The sequence below is a fragment of the Oryzias latipes genome, chromosome 2 (assembly GCF_053564925.1).
Source record: "Oryzias latipes strain Hd-rR chromosome 2, Olatipes_Hd-rR_3.1".
NCBI classification, from domain to species: domain Eukaryota; kingdom Metazoa; phylum Chordata; class Actinopteri; order Beloniformes; family Adrianichthyidae; genus Oryzias; species Oryzias latipes.
In genome coordinates this window covers 30,945,651-30,971,077 of record NC_136238.1, presented here as the reverse complement: position 1 = coordinate 30,971,077, position 25,427 = coordinate 30,945,651, and the positions used below count along the sequence as shown (strand labels likewise).

Below are 25,427 nucleotides of genomic sequence, written 5' to 3'. Positions count from 1 at the left end.
GTGAGTCTTTGTTTGTTTTCTGTTTTCTTCTCCACTCATGATGAAGGCCGTGACGTGTCTGTGAGGAAGAGGAGCAGCAGAGGAAGAGCTCAGACTGAAGTTTGTCTTGAACTTGTTCTTCTTCCAAAAAGCAGCAGCTAAAGGTCACTGCAGGTCACCTTTCTGACAGAAACAGAGCAGAATGCAGCTGTCAGATCTGCCCTGAAGGACAAACTTTGAGTTCTGCTGGATCCTTGTTCTTCCAAACAGTTGGTGACTCTGCTCCAGCCTTCCTCTCAGCTCACATTCTAATGACATTCCAGTGATGTGTTCCAGAGAGGCTGTGGAAGCTCCTCAGTGCTTTGATCTCTGCTGAAGAAGGTTGTGAGGCTCTCAGGTCCTCAGTGCTGAACAACTGCATGTTTCCAATCCTCTCAGTACTGAGATCTCCTTCATTTCTGAACTTCTGACATGATTCTGATGGAACAGAGCTGTGAGCTCCTCTCTGATTGGTTCTTCCACAAACATCATTTCTTCATCCTCTGTTCTGTAGTTTGAATCAAATCACCTTCAAAGGGTTTCCTTACAAAGAAGAAGGACATGACCTCACATTTTTCAGTCACTGAGATCAACCATCTGTCAATCAGCTTGAAGCTCCGCCCCTCCTCTCAGCTGCTGTCAGGTGGTGTCAGATTTCTTCTGGAACCTGTTCTGTCTTTAGTTCAGGAAATCTCAGATTTCTGATTCTTTGTGTCTGGAGGTTCTTCTCAGGTTTGCTCTCAGCCTCTTCATCAGTGATCCAGAGGTCTTCATCAAATCACTGAATCCAGAGCTGCTCAGCCTGCAGCTCTCTGCTCGTTTCTACATCTCAGAGGAAGAATTCATGTCTTTCTTTCTTTTCTCCTCATTCTTTGATTTCTGTCTGTTTTTCTTCATGTTTCCTGAAGTGTAGAAACAGGACGTTTGTTGTTTCTTTGTCAAAGTGACTGAATGGAAATGTTGCTGCTGCAGCTCCATGTCTCCACCTGGTGGAGGGAGAGCAGAAGTGCAGCAGCTGATGGCAGCTTCCTCTGCCTCCCACTGCTGTCTGACTGCATTCACCTGAACCTGAGAGGAAACACAAGAGAAGAGCCAATCAGTGGAGGAGCAGCTGATCTGTTGGTGAAGGAGGATCAGAGCTGATGATGAGGAGGGTTTCCTCTGCAGGTGAAGGAGGAAGGTGTGTGTGAGCTGATGTGGATCCAGTGAATCCAGCAGCATGGATCAGAGGGAGGAGCCACAGGAGGGAGCCCCTCCCCCCAAAAGAAGGAGAGATGGTAACCATGACAACCAGAGCAAAGCTCAGAGGTGAGATGAATATCTCCAACTGTCCATGATCTTCTCCATGTCAGATCTCAGGACTCACACCAGCAACCTTCATTCTTCACAGGAACCAACCTGGACCTGGATCTGAATCCAGCTGTGGGTCCAAAAGGAGGCGCGAGTCAATGACTTCACCTCTTGAATTCAAAGGTTCAGCAGTGGAACAGTGAGTGTTTGTCAGAGTTTCTGGAGGCTGGATTCTAGTTCAGATGATCAACAGTTTTCAGATGAAGGACTTGAGGTCTGGTTCAGTTCTGGATCTCTCTGATCAGACTCACTTGGAGCATCATGTGTGTGATGAGATCTTTCAGTTGAGTCTTCTGAGAGTCTCTGAGAGACATCAGAGATGTTGGAGAAGAAAACATGTTGACTGCTGACTCTGACTGACAGCAGCTCCAGTCTAATGAGAAGAATCACTGCAGACTCCTAGGATTCAGATTTTCATGCTTTCCAAACATCACATTGTTCTAGTTTGACTTTCTGCTCTCAGAATTTCTACATTTCTACATGGAGAATTGGAATCAGCTTTTCTAGAAAAAAGTCTGGATTGACTGACAGAAAATGCTGAAAGCTGGAAACTGTTGATCCAAACATGTCATGTTATTCCAGACTAAACAGCTCAGTCTGTGTTCATGTCAAAGTCCATCAGCTGTTCATGAAGAAGCAGATCCTCCAACACTCTGATGGTTTGGTGTTTGCAGAGGTCAACAGGTCACACAGAGAGTCCAGTCTGCAGCCTCCAGCTGTGGCTCCATGAAGAGTGACTGGTCCAAACATCTTCTTCCAGACTTCAGAACTGAACCAGGACCTTCAGACTCACAGTAAGAAGCAGTTTCTAGTTAACAAAGCAGAGTTCAGCTCTCAGCAGGAACAACAATGTTCTCATCAAGAACATCAGCTGATCCATCCAGGAAGGTCAACCATCTGCTGTGAGCGCTTTAGGTCTGAGAGGAAAGAAAAGAGTTGGACAACTCTGGAGGACACAAAGCTCAGTCTGTGAGGATGAAGCAAACAGATGAACTTTTCTCTGAGCTCAGTCCAGACATGAGCTCCAAACACAGCTAAGGCATCATTTAGACCTTCAGATGGACTAGATCTGCTCTGGTTTAACCTGGAAACACATTTGCTCACATTCAGCACAGTCTGGATCACAATATCTGAGTCTGGAGATCAGAAAGGATCTGCTCCATGATCAGAGTTAGTCTGGAACTTCCCACTGACTGCTGTGATTGTTGTTCACTAACGTTTCTCCTTAGTGTCCACAGAGAGAAGAAGAGGAGCGGACCCCAGTCTGCAGAAAGACCCAGAGCTGGTGAGTCAGAGCCTGATCATCTGCTGATGGATTCTTCTGGAAACATGTGGAACACTCATGAAGGAGCTTTCTTCTCTGCTCTTTCAGCAGATGTTGGTCTGCAGGAGATGTTTGGAGAACATCAGATCAGTCTGAGGAGCAGAAGTCAACATGTGGCTGAAGGAACTGAAGAAGCAGGAAGAGAAACGCTCCTCAACAGCGTCTACACTGAGCTCTACATCACAGAGGGACTGAGACCAGAGGCTCACACCCAACATGAGGTGATGCAGCTGGAGACCACCACCATGACCAACCAGCTCCATGACACTGCAATCAAGAACCCAGACATCTTCAAAGTCCTCCCTGACCAACACAGATCCATCAGAGTGGTTCTGACCAGCGGAGTTGCTGGAGCTGGAAAAAGCTTCTCAGTGCAGAAGTTCACTCTGGACTGGGCCGAGGGCTTGGAGAACCAAGACATCAGTGCTGTGGTTCCTCTGTCCTTCAGGGAGATGAACTTGATCAGAGATGAGCAGCACAGTCTTCTCACTCTGATCCAGCTGTTCCATCCAACACTCCAGAAGATCCCAGCAGAACAGCTGTCTGTCTGCAAACTTCTGTTCATCTTTGATGGTCTGGATGAAAGCAGACTTTCTCTGGACTTCAACAACAGTCCGCTGGTGTCTGATGTCTCACACAAGTCCTCAGTCAACGTGCTGCTCACTAACCTCATCCAGGGACGTCTGCTGCCCTCAGCTCTGGTCTGGATCACTTCCAGACCTGCAGCAGCCAATCAGATCCCTCCTTCATGTGTGGACAGACTGACAGAAGTACAAGGCTTCAATGATGCTCAGAAGGAGGAGTACTTCAGGAGCAGGTTCCCAGATGGAGAGCTGTCCAGCAGAATCATCTCCCACATCAAGGGCTCCATGTCCCTCTACATCATGTGTGAAGTTCCAGTCTTCTGCTGGATCACTGCTGTGGTTCTGGAGAACCTGCTGACCACAGAGCAGAGAGGAGAGCTGCCCACCACCCTGACTGACATGTACTCCCACTTCCTGATGGTCCAGACAAAGAGGAAGAAGAACAAGTACCAGCAGGAACATCAGACAAGTCCACAAGAGCTGACAGAGACTGACAGGGAAGTTCTTCTGAAGCTGGGGAGGCTGGCATTTGAACATCTGGAGAAAGGAAACATCATGTTCTACCAAGAAGACCTGCAGCAGTGTGGTCTGGATGTCACAGAGGCCTCAGTGTACTCTGGAGTTTGTACTGAGATCTTCAGAAGAGAGTGTGAGATCTTCCAGAAACCGGTCTACAGCTTTGTTCATCTGAGCGTTCAGGAGTTTCTGGCTGCAGTCTACATGTTCCACTGTTACTCCAACAGGAAGGTAAAGGTCATTGAGGACTTCCTGAAGGACAACATGGAGAACCCATCCCTGGATAAGTTTCTGAGTAGAGTCATGGAGAAATCCCTGCAGAGTCAAACTGGACACCTGGACCTGCTGGTTCGCTTCCTTCATGGTCTCTCTGTGGAGTCCAACCAGAGAGTCTTAGGAGAGCTGCTGGTTCAGAGAAAGAAGAATCCAGAAACCATCCAGAGAGCCATCAACAACCTGAAGGAGATCAACATCAGAGGAGTTTCTCCTGACAGAAGCATCAACATCTATCACTGTCTGATGGAGATGAAGGACCTCTCAGTTCATCAGGAGATCCAAGAGTTCCTGAAGTCAGAGAACAAATCAGAGAAGTATCTCTCAGAGATCCATTGCTCAGGTCTGGCCTACACTCTGCAGATGTCAGAGGAGGTTCTGGATGAGCTGGACCTGGACCAATACAAGATATCATCAATTGAGGGTAAACGGAGACTGATCCCAGCTGTGAGGAACTGCAGAAAGTTCAGGTGAGTCCAGAAGTGATTGTGATGATAAATCAGATCAGTGTTCAGATTGATTTACAAAGAATGAAAGGTTTGAAAATGACCAGAAATAAAAATATGAAACACTCATATGATCTTTTAGCTGAAGAGCAAAGAAGGATCGTATTTGTCCAAATGGATCCAATCCAGAACCTTCTGAAAGGATTGAACCCAAAGCAGACGGTCCAGAATGAAAGGATGTCTTCATTTCCACAATGTCCGTCATTCTAGAAGCACATTTCTACAATGTCAGTCATTCTAGAAGCACATTTCTACATTGCTCTTTCCTCTGTTTATCATCTTCTTTCTAGAGAAATCATTGATCTGTGAATGAAAGAAACTGAAGCAGAAACTGATTCTTTCTGATCCTTTTGGTTCCTTTGGTTCAGTCAACCATCATCTTGTGACAGTTTGTGGATGACTTTTCCTGAGGTGCCAGTCCGGTCTCTCTGACCTATAAGATACAAAAAAATCCACAGTCACAAAGGATGTTCTCCACTCCCTCTGCTTTCCACACACAAAAGCCCAAAGTTCATTTAAAGTATTTTATTGTCTCTGTTACTTTTGGAGGGTATTGCTGAAATGAAGTTAGAAAGCAAGGCCACACAGTCTAGTTCTTCTGAGTACCTTTGGTCTTCCTGTTCAGTCCAGTACTCCTTAGAAATAAGTTCCGGGTTCCTGGGACGTGGTTTCCTGAATCCAGTCCTTTGTGGAGCGGGTCTGGTCCAGGTTTACCAACCGTCTTCTTTTTTGACAGGAAGAGTTGTGGTTTCTTTCCCGGTTTGTTGTGCTGCAACTTGAATCCAGGTTTTGAGCAGATGTCTTGTGGATAATGGTAGTGCAGGATGAGGCCCTGTGCAGTAAACTGTCTGGAAAAGTTCTGCTGCATCTGATCAGGTTTCCTCTGAGAAGATGTCAGTCTGTCAGGTTATGGAAGCACGCAGGGTTGAGTGTTGGAACCTCTTTCAGCCTCTATCAGCCTCTTTCAGCCTACTCGACTCCCAGATCCTCATGATGCTGAAGTTGGCTTCTGATTCACAGCATCCGATTCGTGAAGGCACTAAAGGAACATTCCACTGCATTTTACACACTAAGATCACCTAGAACCAGGTCCTGTTCAAAAACCATTGGACCTGGACTGCTCAAACCTGGATTAAATTATGATTTAGATACTAGAGAACACATTTAACACAGTTTCTGATTTGTGAAAATGTGAAAAGGGTTGATTTTCATTGCATGTTACGCACTGAGTCCACCTCAGACCGTAACGTATCACCTGGGTGTGCAAAATCACATTGTTCAATTCAATTTCAATTTGATTTGTTTAGACCAAATTCACAACAACAGTCGTCTATTGAAAACGTGAAACATGAAATAAAGAAGGATCATGAATACATAGAATTCAAAAGGAAAAAATTAAAATGAACTAACAAACTGACTAAGCTATACTGGCATCCCTGCCTTTGGAACCCCCTTCTCTAAAAGGAAAAACTCCAACAAAAAAAAAACGGATTCCAGAAAAAAACGAAGAAGCCTCAGGGGTGTCCACATGAAGGAGGGATCCTCCCCCAGGAAGGACAGAAAATTTACCAAAACTCATAGAGAAGAATTAACTTATCTTACTCTACAACTACATATTTAAAGTCCAGCAGACGCGCTTCATCCAGCCAGGGTTGGGGGGACAGTCGGGAGCGCGAGTCGAGCAGGAGACAGGATCCACAGCCAGGTGTAGAAGCAGGAGCAGAGACGTGGTACACGGTCAGGTACAGAGCAGAGAGGATGTACACGGTCAGGAACAGAGCAGAGAGGAGGTACACGGTCAGGTACAGAGCAGAGACAAGGTACACGGTCAGGTACAAAACACGGACGATTTACACGGTCAGGTACATGGCAGAGAGGAGGTCTACGTTCAGGTACAGAGCAGAGACGAGGTACACGGTCACGTAAAGAGCAGAGAGGAGGTACACGTTCAGGTACAGAGCAGAGAAGAGATGCACGGTCGGATAACTATCAGAGAGGAAGTACACGGTCAGGTACAGAGCAGAGACAAGGTACAAGGTCAGGTAGAGAACAGAGACGAGGTACTCGGTCAGGTACAGAGCAAAGAGGAGGTACACGGTCAGTTACAGAGCAGAGACAAGGTATAAGGTCAGGTAGAGAACAGAGAAGAGGTACTCGGTCAGGTACAGAGCAAAGAGGAGGTACACGGTCAGGTACAGAGTAGAGAGGAGGTACACGGTCAGGTACAGAGCAGAGACGGGGTACACAGCCAGGTACAGAGCAGATACGGACACAAAGCCCGGTACAGAGCAGAGACCAGGTACACGGTCAGGGACAGAGCTGAGACGATGTACACGGCCAGGTACAGAGTAGAGACGAGGTACTCGGTCAGGTACAGAGCAGAGACGAGGTCCACGGTCAGGTACAGAGTAGAGAGGAGGTACTTGGTCAGGTACAGAGCAGAGACGAGGTCCCTAGATTCCTCAGTGAATTAGGAAAAACAGCATTTTCCATTGCTGCTCCGCTTTCCTGGAATAATATTCAAAACTCTCTGCATTTAAGTAAATTTATTCCCCTTGAATTGTTTTAAAGCAAAACTTTCTGTGCTTTTAAAAGAAACATGCACATGTCACCCTTGTGCTATCTTTACCACTTTTAATTAACCTATTAGTCATTGTCCTACTGTTCATTTCAATTTTAATTGCATTTTATTGTATTTTGTAATGTATATTTATATTTCACTTGTTTTAACTGTATTTTATTTTGTATTGATGCCCTTTGGCCCAGGTCTTCCTTGAAAAAGAGATGTAATCTCAATGGAACTTCCTGGTAAAATAAAATAAAAACAATAATAATACATGGTCCTATACAGAGTAAAGACGGGGTACACTGTCAGGAACAGAGCAGAGAAGGGGTACACGGTCATACACAGAGCAGAAATGAGGCACACAGTCAGGTAAGGAGCAGAGACGGGGTACACAGCCAGGTACAGAGCAGAGACGGGGTACACAGCCAGGTACAGAGCAGAGACCAGGTACACGGTCAGGTACAGAGCAGAGACCAGGTACACGGCCAGGTACAAAGCAGAGACGAGGTACATAGTCAGGTACAGAGCAGAGAGGAGGTACTAGGTCAGGTACAGGGCAGAGACGAGGTACACGGTCGGTTACAGAGCAGAGACAGTGTACAAGGTCAGGTAGAGAACAGAAACAAGTCCACGGTCAGGTACAGAGCAGAGACGAGGTACACGTTCAGGTACAGAGCAGAGGGGTGGTTCACGGTCAGGTACAGTGCAGAGAGGAGGTACACAGTCAGGTACAGAGCAGAGAGGAGGTACACAGTCAGGTACAGTGCAGAGACGAGGTACAAGGTCAGGCAAAGAGCAGAGACGAGGTACACGGTCAGGTACAGAGCAGAGAGGATGTACACGGTTAGGTACAGAGCAGAGACGAGGTACAAGGTCAGGCAAAGAGCAGAGAGGAGGTAAACGGTCAAGTACAGAGCAGAGACGAGGTACACGGTCAGGTATAGAGCAGAGACAAGGTACCCGAGCTGGTACAGAGCAGAGAGGAGGTACACGCTCAGGTACAGAGAAGAGACAAGGTACACAGCAAGGTACAGAGCAGAGAGGAGGTACACAGCCAGGTACAGTGCAAAGGCGAGGTACACGGTCAGGTAAAGAGCAGAGACAAGATACACGCTCAGGTACAGAACAGGGACGATTTACACGCTCAGGTACATGGCAGATAGGAAGTTTACGGTCAGGTACAGAGCAGAGAGGAGGTACACAGTCAGGTACAGAGCAGAGACGAGGTACATGGTCATTTATCGAGCAGAGATAAGGTACACGGTCTGGTACAGAACAGAAAGGAGGTACACAGTCAGGTGCAGAGTAGAGACGAGGTACATGTTCAGGTACAGAGCAGAGACGAGGTACACGGCCAGGTACAGAACAGAGACGAGGTACATAGTCAGGTACAGAGGAGAGACGAAGTACACAGTCAGGTACAGAGCAGAGACGAAGTACAGGGCCAGGTACAGAGCAGTGACAAGGTACACGGTCAGGTACAGAGCAGAGACGAGGTACACAGTCAGGTACAGAGAAGAGACAAGGTAGACAGCAAGGTACAGAGCAGAGAGGAGGTACACAGCCAGGTACAGTGCAGAGGCGAGGTACACAGTCAGGTACAGAGCAGAGACGAGATACACGCACAGGTACACAACAGGGACGATTTACACGGTCAGGTAAATGGCAGATAGGAGGTTTACAGTCAGGTACAGAGCAGAGACGAGGTATATGGTCATTTATCGAGCAGAGATGAGTACACGGTCTGGTACAGAAAAGAAAGGAGGTACACAGTCAGGTGCAGAGTAGAGACGAGGTACATGGTCAGGTACAGAGCAGAGACGAGGTACACGGCCAGGTACAGAACAGAGACAAGGTACATAGTCAGGTACAGAGGAGAGATGAGGTACACGGTCAGGTACAGAGCAGAGACAAGGTACAGGGCCAGGTACAGAGTAGAGATGAGGTACACGGTCAGGTACAGAGCAGTGACAAGGTACACGGTCAGGTACAGAGCAGAGAGGAGGTACACGGTCAGGTACAGAGCAGAGACAAGGTACATGGTCAGGTACAGAGCAGAGACGAGGTACACGTTCAGGTACAGAGCAGAGAGGTGGTTCACGGTCAGGTACAGTGCAGAGAGGAGGTACACGTTCTGGTACAGAACAGAAAGGAGGTACACAGTCAGGTACAGAGTAGAGACGAGGTACATGGTCAGGTACAGAACAGAGACGAGGTACACGGTCAGGTACAGAGGAGAGACAAGGTACACGGCAAGGTACGGAGCAGAGACGAGGTACACAGTCATATACAGAGCAGAGACCAGGTACATGGTCAGGAACAGGAGCACGGATGAACCAACTGCAATCTAGAAGCACTCCCACTCCCCATTAGGTGAAAGAGGGAAAGAGGGACAAAACATGAATCACTGAACCAAACAGATACATAGATAACTAAATGATGAATAATGATCCAGAATAGAGAACAGAGGAAGCGTAGAGGTAGATGAGAATAGAGGACAGAACCCAAAAGCACAGCAGTTACCCCAGCTTCAACTACTAGCAGCTCCTAACAACTAATTGTTATTGTTAATAAGTTGAATTTAAACACATTAACATGAAGTTAAATAATCTCTGAATACTAGCTAGTCTGACAATAAGCCTGTCCAAAGAGGAATGTTTTCAGTCTATCTTTGATTGTAGAAACGGTGTCGGCTTCTCTTCCATGAGCTTGAAGTTTATTCCATAGAACAGGGGCTTGGTGGCTGAACCCTCTACCTCCAACTGTACTTTTGGTAATTTCTAGCAACCACAAGCAGTCCTGCATTTAGTGAGTGAAATGTTCTGATTGGATGGTAAGGGACTATGATTCTGGAATCAACTGGGAGCCACTGGAGTGAAACTAACACAGGAGTGATGCGATCTCTTCTATTAGTTTCTGCTAACAATCTAGCTGCTGCTTTCTGAACAAGCTGGAGACTTCTTAAGGAACTCTCAGGACACGCTGCTAACAAGGAGTTACAGTAATCCAGCCTCGACGTAACAAATGCATGGATGAGTTTTTCAGCATCACTCTTAGAAAGTATATTTCTGATCTTAGCAACATTCCGCAGGTGTAAAAAGGCAGTTCTACACGCCTGAGATATGTGAGCCTTAAATGATAAATCCTGGTCAAATAAAACCCCAAGGTTTCGAACTGTGGAATTAGGGGCTATACTCATGGCCGGCCTTCCCTATACGCGAATTACGCAGCCGCATAGGGCCCCCATCACTACTAGGGCCCTGAAGTGGCGAAAAAAATAAAATAAAGAAAGACCCAAATCCGGCAACCCATTTCATAGAATTTCCGTACCAACGTGCGCTCTGAATGTTGTGCAAAAGAAAGTTGCCTGCACTTTTGTGATCCCCCCCTTCAACACATCTGAACCAATCTGGCAACCCAAATAAGGACGTTACGCCCCTCTTAGCAACGATTGGTCAACATCATTGCATCTGATCCTGGCACGCTGTGCATTTACGAGCGCATTTTGTTTCAATAAAGTTGGGAAAAAGAAAAAAACGAGCACATTTTGTCACGCTGATCAAAGCGACAACAAGGCAACTTCATGCCACAGAGACTTTATCCATCATGATCTGAAAAAAGATGAAGGACTTCAACATCAATCACAAGGTAAGTTTGGAGGATGTTGGGGCCGTATTTTTTACATTATCCAGTATTTCTGTGCAGCTGCGCGATTTACGTAAAATACTAATCGATCCGAGGTGAAGATTACAAATAAACAACCTCATTTCCAATGGAAAACTCGAAAATAATTCTGATACCCATGTTTCTAAGATGAGGTCGGACATGACCTTCTAAAACAGCGGAGAGCAGAGAAGAGTAAATAATGAAGATGGTCTGGTGGCTGATAAATGTTTTAACTCACGTTATCGTTGATCACGTTTAATTGTTTTGCTAACACATATTTAGTGCGTTCTGCATTTTCCGGTTCATGTCAGTATAAAAACTGCTGTTTATTATAGCAGCTGAGGGAGTCTGACTTTTTCAACATTGAATGTGTCTTAAAATCTTGCATTGACATGAAATATGGAGAATCAAAACTGCCAAATACATAAGAAATAAATGTTCTCATTTATAAATGATAAACAAAATAAATGTACTAATTTTAAAATCATGAACGTACAAAATAATAGATAAAGACGTGTATAAATGCTTATATTTCCATTTATACTCAAATTATTGTTCACATTTATTATTTATAAATGGGTACTTTTTTTCTTATTTGTATTTTGCAGTTTTGGTTCTACATAGTGCTGATGTTTTGCACAGTTCCGTCTCAGCCGACAATTTCTTCTGCTCTCAAAAAGTATTGGAGGTTGTACAGCGTCCACATCCCAAGATGTTCCTGACTTCAATTTTAGTTTGCTGCAGAAGAAACTGCTGTCACCACATTTACTGTTGAAAGGGAAAATATTTGACTGTTTTACTCTTCACTGTTTGCTTTTATTGAAGTTGTGTATCTTATGTTCCAGAGGCTCCAAGAGAGGCATGAATGGAAGAGGAGCCGACTGGATCCAAAACTCTACCTACCTTAAATCCAGTTGGTCCAGCTGAATGACCAACCACAGTCTCTGATCCAGTAAGAATGGATTTGGTGCAGAGAGGTTCTTTTCAGACTGATAAAGACTGACTTTCCAAAATCGCCCTCATTGAGCTGCTGTTTTCTTTATGTTGGATTGTTTTATCGTTATTTGATTTGGTATTAAGTTGCTGTTTTTAATAAGTTGGAATTTGTGAATGTCATTTGTTGAGTGCCTAATGTTACATTAAAAATATATATCAATATACATTTGTCATTCATATTTATTTCTTTGCATTTAAAATTTGTTCGGCACCACTAAAGGTGGATCCAACATGCAGCTAATATACTGTATTCAATTCTTTGACAGCAACAATAATTCACAAATGTATTAATAAAGATGTCTCATTTATATTACAACGACAGTTGCATTTTTTTGGTGCTGCTGATCAGTTAGAGGGCCCACAAATTAAATTTCGCTTAGGGCCCCCAGAAGACCAGGGCCGGCCCTGGCTATACTTATGTCATCCAGGGAGACTATCTGAGCAGACAGAGCATCTCTGAGGGTTTTAGGACCAAGTATAATGACCTCAGTTTTTTCTGGGTTCAGGAGGAGGTAGTTAATTGTCATCCAGGTCTTGATGTCTCTGATGCAGGCGTTCAGTTTTTCTATCTGGTCATTCTGGTCAGGCTTCATGGATAAATACAACTGGGTATCGTCAGCATAACAATGAAAATTAATGCTGTGTTTCCTGATTATGTTTCCTAGGGGTAGCATATAAAGCGTAAACAGGATCGGTCCCAAGACTGAGCCCTGTGGGACTCCATAGTTAACTCGAGTGCACTGAGAGGAATGGCCATTTACATTAACGAACTGATATCTATCAGACAGATAGGATTTAAACCATTGGAGGGCAGATCCTCTGATCCCTATGTCCTGCTCTAATCTATGGAGTAAAACACTGTGGTCGATAGTGTCAAAGGCTGCACTGAGGTCCAACAGGACCAGAATAGAAAGTAATCCCTTTTCTGCATTCCACAGACTGGGCACAGACAAAATCTGGCACTTTTACCATGGAATACAGGAATCCAAGAAAGCTGGACAAGGCAACATCAAAACCTCAACATACAAAAGAAACTGGGAAACAGATGTTAGATTGGACACATAGTTATGGTCACGGTTAGCAGGGTGAGCCCCTGAAATAAGTTTGTGTTTTTTGTTCAATTTTTTCTTAGTTTGTCTTCTGATTTACTTTAAAGTTCCTGTTTTGGTGTTTTGCTTTAAGATGTCCTTCCCTTGTCCCAATTATCCTTAAATTGCATAAAATGTGATAAAATGATACTATTACACACAGCGGTTTTTGAACAGGACCTGGTCTGAGGTGGACTCAGTGCATAAAACACGATTAAAATTTAACCTATTTCACATTTTCACAAATCAGGAACTGTGTTTAATGTGTTCTCTAGTATCTAAATAATAATTTAATCCAGGTTTGAGCTGTCCAGGTCCAGCAGTTTTTGAACAGGTCCTGGTTTAAGGTGATCTTAGTGCGAAAAATGCAGTCAAATGTTCCCTTAGTGCCCTCACGAATCAGAAGCTTTGAATCAGAAGCTAACTTCAGCGTTGTCAGATCCTCTGCCTTTGTCTTTCTATGTCCCTTTTTCCCACAGCTGATGGCTCTCTGATTAGAGGGCAGGCCTCTCCTCTCTGACCTGCACAGATGATTTTATCAGGGCGATATACAAACTGTCAGTTCACCATCATCTATATACATACAGTTTCTGTTGAAGATCTGAGTCCAACACAGCAGACCAGACAGAAAATCAGGGAAATCTGTCCAAAATTTGATTTTTAATGTGCTTTTATTGATTTCTTTATACAGTTCCATTGAAAGGATTCATGTTTTAGACCTCTTTCTTCTAGTTTTCTAGATTCTTAATTCTCTGATGCTTCTAGAAAAATCCCAGAATGTGAGTACAAGTTCAGCAGAAAATCTTCTGGATCAATCCAGGCTTTTGGAATCTGAAAATTCAGGTTGCTTCATGGATTAAGTGCTTTTGTGTTGTTAAAGTTTTATTGTGAAAGTCCTTATTGATCAGACCAAAATAGAAGTCTTGACTGCAGAATGTAGCCTAGCATCACAGCTAACTTGTGAACCTGCACAGGTTCTGGTTCCTCCATACTGAGGTTCTGGAATCCAGCACAGAAAGTCCAGACGTGCTTTGATCCACCTGCATGGATTAAGCAGGTGCCTTTGAAACCACTCTGCTGTTTAGTCATAGTGTGGCTCTAGAACCATGAGAACCATGATGTTCCTGATCAAAGCTAACTGCCATCAGCAGTCTGGATTCAGCTTCTTCTGTCCATGGAACATCAACTGCATCATTGTTTGATGTGTGTGAAGTATGAGGAGCATGATGGGTCAAAGGCCAGAGTGATGTCATCATGGTCTCCGGAGGCTCCTGTGGAAAAGATTCCTGGTTTTTAATGAGACACTGAAGAATCCACCTGCTTTTATTGGAGTGAGACACTTTCCTGTTGAAGCTCCACCACTTGGCCTCTTTCTCTGCTGTTTCCCTTTTTCAAACAGCACTGAAACAAACAGTGCTGGAAGAAGCTCATCTTCAGGATCAGACAGGAGAAGATGCAGATGTTGTTCTGGAAAATGGGTCTGCTGTATGCAGAGAACAACAATGCTGAGTCATGGTTCCACAGTGTTCAGAGGAGCTGAACCCAGAATGTGGTGTTTCCATGACAACATCAACAGCTTCCAGAAAGGATCAAGTCCAGATTTAGAAAAGCTCTTTGAGAACAGAAACAGCCACTTTAGCCTCTTTCTACCAAGAAGAGCTTCTGGAAAGTTCTGCCTGAAGGTTGGTGCTGTTGAGGTTCTGTTCGTGACGGGAGATGTGGACCTGAGGAGAAAACCGGATCAAAGTTCTGCAACAGAACAGGAAGATGAACTGTTGTTGTTTACAGCTTCAGAAATGAAAACATGAATATATCATTTTGGAAATGGAAACAGAAAACTCTCAGAAAACTGGATCATAACCAACATTTAAAAACTGTAAACCATCATCATAATCATTCTCATGGTCAGAGTGACAGCTGTCAGTCTCTGGGATCCAGATGTTCTACTGGTAACTTTGGAGTTCAGACCTCAGATCACTGACAGACTGAGGGCAGCATGAAGCTCCATGGAGCTCCACCTTCTCTCCTCCAGCTGCAGATGAAAGAAAGATGAAGGTCTGAGAGAGACTGATGAGGAGGACTGTTTCATGATGAAGATGAAGCTCTGAAGACGAGAGAAATGTCCAACTGGAATTTCATCACAGCCTGAATTCATCAGAAGATCACCTGTTTCTGTCTTTCTTTCTCTTCACAGACTTTCAGGATGTGAACTCTCAGAGACTCACTGTGAAATTGTGTCCTCAGCTCTGAAGTCCAACCCGTCCCACCTGACAGAACTGCACCTCTTCAACAACAGCCTGGAGGATTCATCCATGAAGGTTCTGTGTTCTGGACTGGAGAGTCCAAACTGCAGACTGCAGACTCTGAGGTCAGAACATTGAAGCTGCTGGTGGGTTCATTTCTACATTTGTAGAAGGGCTCCAAGGGTGCTACAGATTATTATAGTATCATTCACATTATTAGCATCTGACTGTACTCAGGCCACGAAAGCAGAGAGCTGGAAAATCCAGATGTTCCCAAAAATGATCTTCTAAAACATCCATTTGAACTAAATCCATAAACAGAAATGGATCTATTGACCGGCCTTAAGGCCAGATAGAATCACACACCAGGCTGAATGTGTCCCACGAGCCTTGAGTTTGACCCAAATGTCCTAAAGGATTTCTGGGTGATGAACAGGGATTTCACCATTAGTACTTCATGTCGGACAGTTCAGGCATCCATGGCGTGCGTTAAAAAGTCATAATGCACACTTTGAAGGCTATTAACTCGCTTATACCATGGTCACTTACAAAAGAAAAAAATCTTTTATTTTCCTGATCTGGATCACTTTTCTCACAAAAAGCGGACTATACGCACCGCACCACATAACATAAAACGATATATATATATATGTGCTGATCTTTCTGATGGGTTGAAGTCTCAGTTCAAAGAGAAAGTTCTCCTCTTACCGCTTGTTTTTGTCCAAATGATGAAGCTGAAGGTTGTTTTAAAGAAGCCAGAGTAGTGATACAAAACATTTAAGCTAGCTGACCGGAACTTCTTTTTTCAACGTGCAGTTGTCATGTATTAATGCACACCCAGCAGCCAATCAGAATGGAGTATTCGCCCGGCCCACGGTATAAGTCTTGAATAATTCCTGATGATCAATGCCATTTCAATTCTTTGTCTGTTTTAACTTCATTTCAAGTCATTTTTAATCTATGTCATTTTCATTCCTGATCATGTTTTTGGGTCCAAATCCAAAAGATATGAGCAAACAGTGAAAATGTCATCTGTCAGTCAGTCTGTCACCTGACTGAATGGACCAAGTTCCTGGACCTCCAGCTGCATCACTGCTCCTGAACACACCTTTCTGTCTGATTGCAGGTTGGAGAGATGCAGTTTGTCAGAGATCAGCTGTGAAGTTCTGGTCTCAGCTCTGAAAAAAAAACCGTCTAATCTGACAGAACTGGACCTGAGCCAGAACCAGAACCTGCAGGATTCAGGAGTTTTTCATCTGTGTGGTTTTCTGAAGAGTCCAGACTGCAGACTGCAGACTCTGAGGTCAGACTCCATGTTTCAGTTGTGTTCAGATCAATATGATGACAAAGTTGTGTTGACCCACAGTGAGCAGAAATGTCCAGATTCTGATCTGCAGCAGCTTCTTCTTGCAGCTTCTTGTTCTCTTCAAAGATCTGCAGAAGAACTTCTTCTTTTCTTCCTGCAGCTGCTTGTTTCAAAGCTCTCTGCTGACATTTGTGCTCCACAAAGTTCTGCTTGCAGCCATCAGCTCTTCTTTGTGTCTTTGCTCCAACAGACTCCTTTAAAGCGCGTGCAGAAGAAGCAGCCGTTCACGCTCACATGCACTCTGAGTCCTGCTGCTGTGTTTCAGCAGATGCAGCTGAGAGTCCAGCAGCTGATGTTTGTGAGAAGACAGTTTAGCGAATAACATAAATGCCAAAAATTGAAAGGGCGTAAAGACAACTAAACAGGCGTATTTAGAAACTGAGTGAGTGAACCTTAAAACTGTGATGGCGCAATTCTAACCAAGCGACAACCACTGAACAACAACTTTTACAACTGAACGGCTGAAATCCTAACTGAGCAGTGATCCTGCTCGGTCAATTCTCTTTTGCGCCCTCACCTGGATTTACGCTCAGCGTTAAGGGGGCGTTTTTGTCACTTGGGGGCGGTATTCAGGGGCGTTTTTGTCACTTAGGGGCAGGAACCTTTCTGGTTGATCTGATTGGCTGAAATTTGCATGCCAAGCAGCGAGGCGGGACTTTCATTTTGGGGCTTTAATAGAAAAGGAACGGTGGCTGTAACGTGGATTAAAAGCATTAAAACGGTAACAAATGCAGTGAATTTCACATGAGAAAAACTTACACCACAAATAAACCAGCTGCACTTTCTTACCTTAGTTTTGGGTCATTGGTTTATGTTTTAATCCACGTTACATCCGCGTTTTTTTTCCTATGATTGCCTCTAACGGGGGGGGGGCAAACAAGTTTGACACAAAGAGCCGACATCTCTAACTCTGATAGTCAAAGAGCCACACCACACACTGACCTGCCAGACACACACACGATTAAAGCCATGTTATGTGCCATAACCCCCTCCTCTCATTACACCAGCGCCGTTTCAGTTTAGTGTTTTTTCTGTATTTAACGTAAACACACATACCGGTGAAACGTTCATGCTGGTGTGTGTTTAAAACAGGCAGCGAGCGCAAAACTGAGTGGGTTGTGATTTATTTTTTCAGTCATCAATCAGCATTTATAATCCATCAAAGTCCTCATCTTCTGTATCTGGAACAGCTGGACTACATCTCTATCAGACACGCCGGCTTCCCTTTCCTCATCATCAGAGTCCGTCTCTTTGCTATGTGGCTCCAAAGAACAGTGAAAGCAGACACCTCAGGCCAAGTTTAAGTCCTGCAGTCCCAAAGTGTGGCGTAACTCGCCCGTTGCTGCGTCCCGGTAAGGGGGGAGGATAGACAGCTTTTCACGGTCATCTGCTGGACGTTGCAGCGCTGAGCCTCGAGTCGATCTTCCAACACAGGCCTTTCCTTTTCCGCGGAAACTCAGCTGCTGCTGGGTCTTCATGTCTTGTCGGAGTTGGTTTTCCAGCGTCCTCACTTCCGAACCATGGATTTATTATTTTAAATTCTCTGGCAGCTGAGGTTCGATAACTTAGAAAGATCTTTACAGATTCAGACTTCCTGCTTGAATAACTCTTCTGATAAACTTTCAAATGTGTCAGCAAGTACCTCAATCATTTTGTATTAACACAGAGAGTGAAATAGAAATGCATTTTTAAAGAAAAAATATCTTTTTTTTGCCTTTTAATCAGAATTGTTCGCTTTAAGCTGTGAATGCAGACATGCAGCAGCCGGCTGTCAAGGGACCGTCATCAAAGTGCAACCTCTGTGAAACACCACTGTGTAAAAATCAATAATCTTACGAAAAAATCATAAAACTATTATAAAGCATATTCTTGTTACAATACATATTTTGTAGGAAAGTCCATCTTTATTTTATCTTGTTTCATATACTTTTTCAAATTTTAATAGATATGAATCATGACTAAAGTTATCAGTAACTTGACATGACCTTATTGTCATACTAAAATAAAGAATGTCAATAGTTCACTTTGTTTATTTATAGGAATTTTTCATATTTACAAATGGATCAGATTTGGTCAAAAATCCTGAATAGCTCTGAATGTGCCAAAAAATTTTTTTTGCATAATCTTTATTTTAGTAGGACAATAAGGTCAGATCAACCAGTAAGGTTACTGTCCCAAAAGTGACAAAAACGCCCCCTTAACACTGAACGTAAATCCACATGAGCGCGCAAAAAGGAATTGACCGCGCAAGATCACTTCTCAGTTAGAATTGCGCCTGCGCGGTTTTAAGGTTCACTCATTCAGTTCCTAAATACGCCCGCTTAGTTGTCTTTACGCCCTTTCAATTATTGGCAGAAACGTAATTCCATAACAGTTCTTCTCTGCTTCTGATCTGCTGCTGTTGCTTCACATCTTTGGACTTTTTCTAAACTTTCTGATCTTCTTCATCTCTAAACTCTTTAGAAGAAGTGAAGGATGAAAAACATGAACTTTGTCTTTAAACTCAACTCTTTGTTCTGGATTCAGGTTACAGAAATGTAGTTTGTCAAAGTCCAGCTGTGCTGCTCTGGTCTCAGCTCTGAAGTCCAACCCGTCCCACCTGACAGAACTGGACCTGAGGAGAAACAATCTTCAGTCTTCAGATGTTCAGCAGCTCCAGGATCTGGTGGAGAGTCCAAACTCCAAACTGCAGACTCTGAGGTCAGTAGAGGGTTGGAGTCAGTCCAGCTGCTTCCAGATGTTTGGTCCTAAAGTTAGTCTGAGAGCAAAGATGCAGAGTTTCCTGTGAAGCTGCAGCTTCTCAGTGAAGCTCTGAGGAGAATGATGACAGGCTTCAGGACAACAGTCAGCCAATCAGAGCAGCAGAAGCTCCAACAGGTGAAGATGACAGGAAGCTGCTGCTCTGAACAGGACTGAAGCTCCTGCTGCTCTTTCTGCTGCTGTGCTGCATCACTGACTGACGGACCAGGATCAGGAGACACTCCTTCATCTCTGTATCTCTACTTTCTCTCTGCAGGTGGAAGGAGTGGTGGCAGTGATGTTCCTCCTGGAGGAGCAGAGAGGAGCAGCATCATCATCTCTGGTCTGCAGAGATGTTGTGACTGGACGGTGTTCCTGGGAGGTGGAGAGCAGAGTGATGGAGGAATCAGAGGAAGTGGAGATGAGTGTCAGAGCTGCAGCAGGAACTGATCTGAGATCAGCTCCACTGTCTCTCTCACCATCAAGTGGACAGTTATTGTGCTGCAGCTCCCCCGGTGGACTGATGGAGAACTGCACTTCCTCTTCTCATTCTAACTTGGAGTGTTGATCTGAAACATGGGTTGGATTCAAATGTTCAGCAGCTCCAGGATCTGGAGAAAAACAGACCTGCAGACAAACAGATTCTTTTCTAGATCATCACATTCTTCTTTGATCTCCATTTGATGGACAGATGTGAGTTTGGGATGAACCAATCAAGGATTGTGGGAATCAATGATCAGACAGAACATTTCTGGATGACATAGATCTATGTGTGGGTCAGGCGTTGGATCCTGGTTCTGTCTCTGGAACAGGGACAGAACCAGAACTCTGGATCACAAGATTCTGGTTCCAGATGTTTTACACTTGATTTCTGTTCTCAGAAACTCTCATTGACAAACAAACACAGAGTTTCATTCAGAAACCTCCAACATGGTCATGTGACCAGAATGTTCATAGTGGAGACACGGACAAACACTGTGGTCACATGACTCACTGGTTTGGATTCAAGTCCTTTACAAGTCAGTTTTTGGAGCAGAAATCCCGTCTGATCTCAGTTAGTGAACAAAAGTCTCTCAGTTGAATCATTTTTCTATCATCTCTGTTCTGTTGATGATCAAATATTGACTCATGCAGTTTGAAAGACTCAGAGTTTTGCTTTGATTGATGTTTTCCACAGTTTTCTGACTGAACTTCCTTTTTCTTTGGTGTTTTGTGGGTAAAACTCTGTTCTTTTTCATGCTGACAGCATTTTTAGCTGCAGTTTTAAAGAAGTTTCATCTAAATCCAGTTGAATCTCCCTATTTTCTAGAATTTCTGAAACTAGCAGAAACTTTCTGAGCATAAAGCCTGTTTTCTCCAGAGGACAAGAATGAACTGAGTGGATCTTAGTGAGGAATGACAGCCTCTGGATGCAGAGAATCACTTTGATGCAGCTGCTGCAACAACACCAACTGCATTGAAGCAGAAGGGAGAAGGGAGACACCTGCTGGCTGTTTGCAGAACTGCATCTTAGTGTCTAAAGGCTTCAAACTGAAAGCTGTCTGTAAAATTCCTGCAGCCTGTTTGGATCTAATAAATGCTCTTTTGAATCAACTCTGTGTTTTCTATTGATTTCTGTCTTCATTCTATCTTTGACTCACAAACAGACTTGAATCTTTAGATCATGTTGAAGTGTGGTCCAGGCAGAACAGAAAGGTCTCACCTCAAAGTCAGGACTTTGATCAGCTGCTGTTCTCTGGGAGCGTGCACGTGCTGCTGCATGTGCTTCTGTCATGGCGTTCTGGATGAGCTGCTGAGGTCTGTTTGCATCAAGACTCTCAGCTGCTTTAGTCAAACTGCTGAGCGATGGAACAATGGAGCCGTTTCTGAAGGAAGAGGATCAAACATGATGCTCTGCATCCGTTTGCTTCAGGAAGTGGAGGTTTTTTAGAGTCTCCAGACTGTTTCTGAACGGCCAAAGAAAAGCAGCTGATGTGGTTCTGTCTCCTACCAGCAGGGAGCGCTCTCAGCCGGACAGAACAGATCCTCAATGCTGCTCTGAGAAGGACTCTTCTGTTCCAGAAGCAGAGACTGTTCACATCCAGGAGAATCTGGACTCCAATGAATCCCAGAGAATCTCCTCTCTGCTGTTTGGACACTTTGACCAGCAGAGGGCAGCAGAACTTTCAGCAACTCTGGATCTGATCCCACAAAAGCAATCCATGGATGATCAGATTTCAGAAGATTTGAAGGATCAAAGACAAAGATGTTCTGAAGAGAAGATGTGAGAAGAAAGTCCAGAATGAATCCACTCTGACTTCTCCTCATGTCTCTGAAGCTTGTGTCTTCATGTCTTCACCTCAGAGTTTCTTCTGGATTCCATGTGGATCAATAATATTGATCATGTTCTGTTGTCATTTTCCATCAGAACTTCAGGCTTTTCTCTGCTGATGATCTCTGAGCTGAACTTCTTGGAGGAATTCCTGAATCTGGGATTTGGAGCAAACAGTCAGAACAAAGGAGGTTTCCATTTCTTCTAAGCTCTGCCAGAAGAAAAGAGCTGAAGCTTGAAGCTGAAGCAGCATTTGCTCAGAGAATCTGTCCTCCAGACCAACAAGTCCCACCACAGCCTTGAAGACGTTTCCAGAAGCAGCAGCAGACTGTGTTCCCATGACGATGCTGAAGTCAGCTGCTGCTCTGCAGGAGAAAGTCTGCAGCTCCTCAGTCAGGAAGCTCTTTCAAGCTCGTGCACATCTGTCAGTGCAGCAGCAGAAAGCCTGTTTCCCTGCAGGAAGTCTGAGACTTTTCAAAGTAAGAGCCTCATGTTGGCAGAGATGGGTTGGATTCTTTGATGCTCCAGTGTCTTTTGGATTCAGGATGAGTTCATGCAGATCTAGAAATCCCACCATGATGATCTTTGAGGAATTTCAAAATAAAAGACTTACAATCACTGCTGGATGATAAATACATTTACTCTTTATTTTCTGTCAGTAAATAATATCAATCAATAAATCCTTGATTCTGAATGATGGATCTAAAGTTGAAAAGAAGTCAAAGTGCTGACTCAGCACAGATCAAAGGAGACACAGATGATTTCCTGGAATGAAGAAAACATCAAACATCATGATGTGATCTGGAACTGAGCTGTTCTTCAGAAGATCCTCCCAAACATGGAAACTGTTGCTGCAACACGTGAAGCTTTGGTTCTGTTGCTAGTGAGATCTGATGGATCAGAACCAGACTTCTGTCAGCTGGAACTGGGGCTTCTTTCAGACCATGTGACCTCATGGACAAAGTTCCAACATGGTTTCAATGAAATGTGGAGGTTTTCCAGGAAACGTTGCTGCAGTTCCTCCGTCTCATCAAGTGAGAGATTTCTCTGCACTAAAGAAGAAAATCTTCCAGAACAGCTTCAAGTTGCAGAAAAACTGTTTCCATCATTCTGAGGACATTTCTTTAGGTTTCATGTGAAGAAAACAAACTGTTTGAAAAGATGAAAACAGAAACAAAGACGTTTCTAGAAGCTGCAGATGCAGTTACAAAGAACAGCCAGCAGGTGTCTCACTGTGGGAGTCTCTGAAAGTTCTGCCTCCGACCATGAAGGGATTTGTACCCTCAATCTTTTGATCCGAAGTCAGACGCCTTGTCCATTAGGCCACATGATCTGTGAGAACAGCCAGGTCCAGCTGCACGTGGAGGACACCATCCTCCAGCTGATGTGGAGGCTGGAACTGCTTGGATTCTGCTTTGATGTCCGTCTGTCTTCAGTCCCTTCATGGCTGCTGCTTCTCTTCTGCTGATGTTTCTGCAGGATGAAGCTGCTGGAAAACGCTGAGTCTCTTCTTTCCGCAGCTTTTGATAACAGAAACATGAAAACAGACACAAACAAGTTTTATTTGGAATCATGTTTGTTTGGTCTTTTAAGTTTTTTTTTAGTTTTTTTTATATTTTTTTTATTTGAACTTTAAACATACATAACTACACACAAAAAAGAGAGAGAAAAAGAAAAGAAAATAAATAAATAAAACAAAATATATAGAATTATAGTTTACAATACTAGGGATTGTGATACAGCTTGTGATCATCAATGAAAATACACAGTTTTATTGTATTTTTGTTTTTCATCAATGTCAGAGATTTAAAATATAAACTGATTTCTTTAAGGAATGTTTTGAATAATGGTTTGTTTTTTAAGAATCTGCACTTGTGAATGAAAAATTTCCCAGATATTAATAAGGTATTGAATGTCAAATCAAATAGATTATCACCAGAAACTACTCCAAATAATATAATGTGCTTTTGTAATTGAATAGAAATAGGAAAGGGAAACTTTGAAGAGCACCAAAAAAAGAAATCCTCCCAAAAACTGTAAACATACATACATTCAAAAAACAAATGATCAAGTGTTTCAATATTTGTATCACAAAAAGAACAGTTATTTTCTGGAAAACCAAAACGTATGTGTAACAGTTCCTTACATGGATAGACTGCATTCATTATTTTAAAATGGATTTCTTTGTATTTTGGGAAAATTGGATATTTAATAAACTGAGATCTTAACTTGCTTATTTCCTCTCTTGTGTAATGCTGTGACATAGAATGATTTTTGTCAAATGTTGGAAACAGTTCTCTAACAAATAAAGATCGTATAAATGAGTTTGGAAGTTTTGAATTAACCGGTCGACCATCAAACAACAGGGATGGAAGCTGAATTTGAACATTATGAACCAAACTGGAGGACATTTGGATCAAAGTCTGAGGGATTGCTTTGATCACATTGTTATATTGTTTTCTATCATTCAATTTAAACTTACTGGAAAAAGTTTCAAAAGAGATAATCTTTCCATTGTCATTCATAATATGTAGTAATGACCAAATGCCGTTATCAATCCAAATTTTGTAAAATATAGATTTGTTTCTGCATAACACATACCGACAGTTCCATATGGGAGTATTGTGTGGACTAAAGTTATGTTTGTATATGAGTTTCTAGTACAGTAACACCTGCTGATGATAAGTAGAAAGTTTAATAGGAAGTTTTCTGTAATCAAAATCATATTTTAGAAGGAATTCAATGCCCCCTAGATGAGAAAAGATGTTTGAAGGAATATGAAACCAAATATTTCTTTCATTTTGCAGAAAAGACCTAAGACAATTTATTTTAATCATACCATCCAAACTTTAAGTCCACCTGCACTGTAATCCTGAATTATTGTTCCTTTTTTATGTGATGGGTTTTGTTTTTCCAGATGAAGTTGAAATTGGCCTGGTTTATTTGTTTCCTTGCAGATTTAGGAATTGGGAGTGAATATGCTGGATAAATAAATCTGGATAAACATTCTAATTTAGTTAAAAACACTCTGCCCAGAATACAAATGTCTCGCTGTGACCACATGTTTACATTGGCTTTACATTTTTCTAAAGTTTTCCATAAGTTCATTTCCTCCATTGTTTTACTGTCTTTGGTGATATGAACACCAAGATATTTCACAACAGACCTAACAGGTATGTTATGAAGAACTGACTGATCAGAATGGTGAATTGGCAATAATTCATATTTGCTGAGATTTAGTTTTAAACCAGATGTTTTAGAGAAGAAATCCACGGTCTGAATGATCTCTGGTATTTGATGACTGTCCTTCATGAATATGGCCGTGTCGTCTGCCAGCTGAGTGATGGCTAACTGTTCTCCCAGAACATTGAGTTTACTGAAACCAGAGTTTTTAATAAGTATTGATAACATTTCTGTTGCTGTTATAAAAAGTAACGGTGAAATTGGACAACCTTGTTTAATTCCTTTGTTAATTACAAACCTGGGAGAAATGCAATTTGGTAAAATAACTACACTGTTTGTATCGTTATAGATTGTTTGAACAAAACTTATGAAATTAGGTCCAAATCCAAATAATTCTAAAGTCTGAAGCATAAATTTGTGTTCAACCGTGTCAAAGGCTTTGAAGAAATCTAAAAATAAAATGAAGCCATCATCTTCAATTAATTGATTATAGTCAATCAGATCAAGAACTAACCGGATATTATTGTGAATTGAACGTCCTTTTAAGAATCCTGATTGTGTGTCTGAGATGATCTGATTCAGTCCTGTTTTTAATCTAGATGCATAAATGTTGGTTAAAATTTTATAATCACTATTAAGGAGGGATATTGGCCTGAAATTATCTATTAGTCTGGCGTCTTTCCCAGGTTTAGGAATCA

General features: G+C 43.0%; 3 protein-coding genes across 3 annotated transcripts in view; 2 read left to right on the top strand and 1 right to left on the bottom strand.

Moving 5' to 3' along the window:
• LOC144986685 (NACHT, LRR and PYD domains-containing protein 12-like) overlaps window positions 1-20,829 on the top strand; it is a 151,411-nt gene extending 130,582 nt beyond the window's left edge. The window contains exon 12 of the mRNA XM_078934436.1: window positions 19,513-20,829. Within this exon, the coding sequence (XP_078790562.1) occupies window positions 19,513-19,534 (22 nt within the window). The 3' untranslated portion in view covers window positions 19,535-20,829. The remainder of the gene's footprint in view (window positions 1-19,512) is intronic.
• The window catches only part of LOC144981346 (uncharacterized), a 676,107-nt gene that overhangs the window by 525,058 nt on the left and 125,622 nt on the right, over window positions 1-25,427 (bottom strand). The window lies entirely within an intron of this gene.
• LOC144986821 (protein NLRC3-like) lies at window positions 964-19,427 on the top strand. The gene is made up of 8 exons (XM_078935083.1): window positions 964-1,326; window positions 1,409-1,507; window positions 2,043-2,162; window positions 2,598-2,653; window positions 2,741-4,535; window positions 15,082-15,255; window positions 16,257-16,433; window positions 19,023-19,427. Exons 1-8 carry the CDS (start codon window positions 1,238-1,240, stop codon window positions 19,282-19,284), a joined length of 2,772 nt encoding a protein of 923 aa, XP_078791209.1. The 5' UTR covers window positions 964-1,237; the 3' UTR covers window positions 19,285-19,427.

Excerpts from the sequence above, each read along its gene's own strand:
- LOC144986821 (XM_078935083.1), top strand. The coding sequence starts at position 1,238 with ATGGATCAGAGGGAGGAGCCACAGGAGGGAGCCCCTCCCCCCAAAAGA. Across the intron at positions 1,327-1,408 it reads AACCAGAGCAAAGCTCAGAG|GAACCAACCTGGACCTGGAT; the intron begins GTGAGATGAATA and ends CATTCTTCACAG. Across the intron at positions 2,654-2,740 it reads TGCAGAAAGACCCAGAGCTG|CAGATGTTGGTCTGCAGGAG; the intron begins GTGAGTCAGAGC and ends CTGCTCTTTCAG.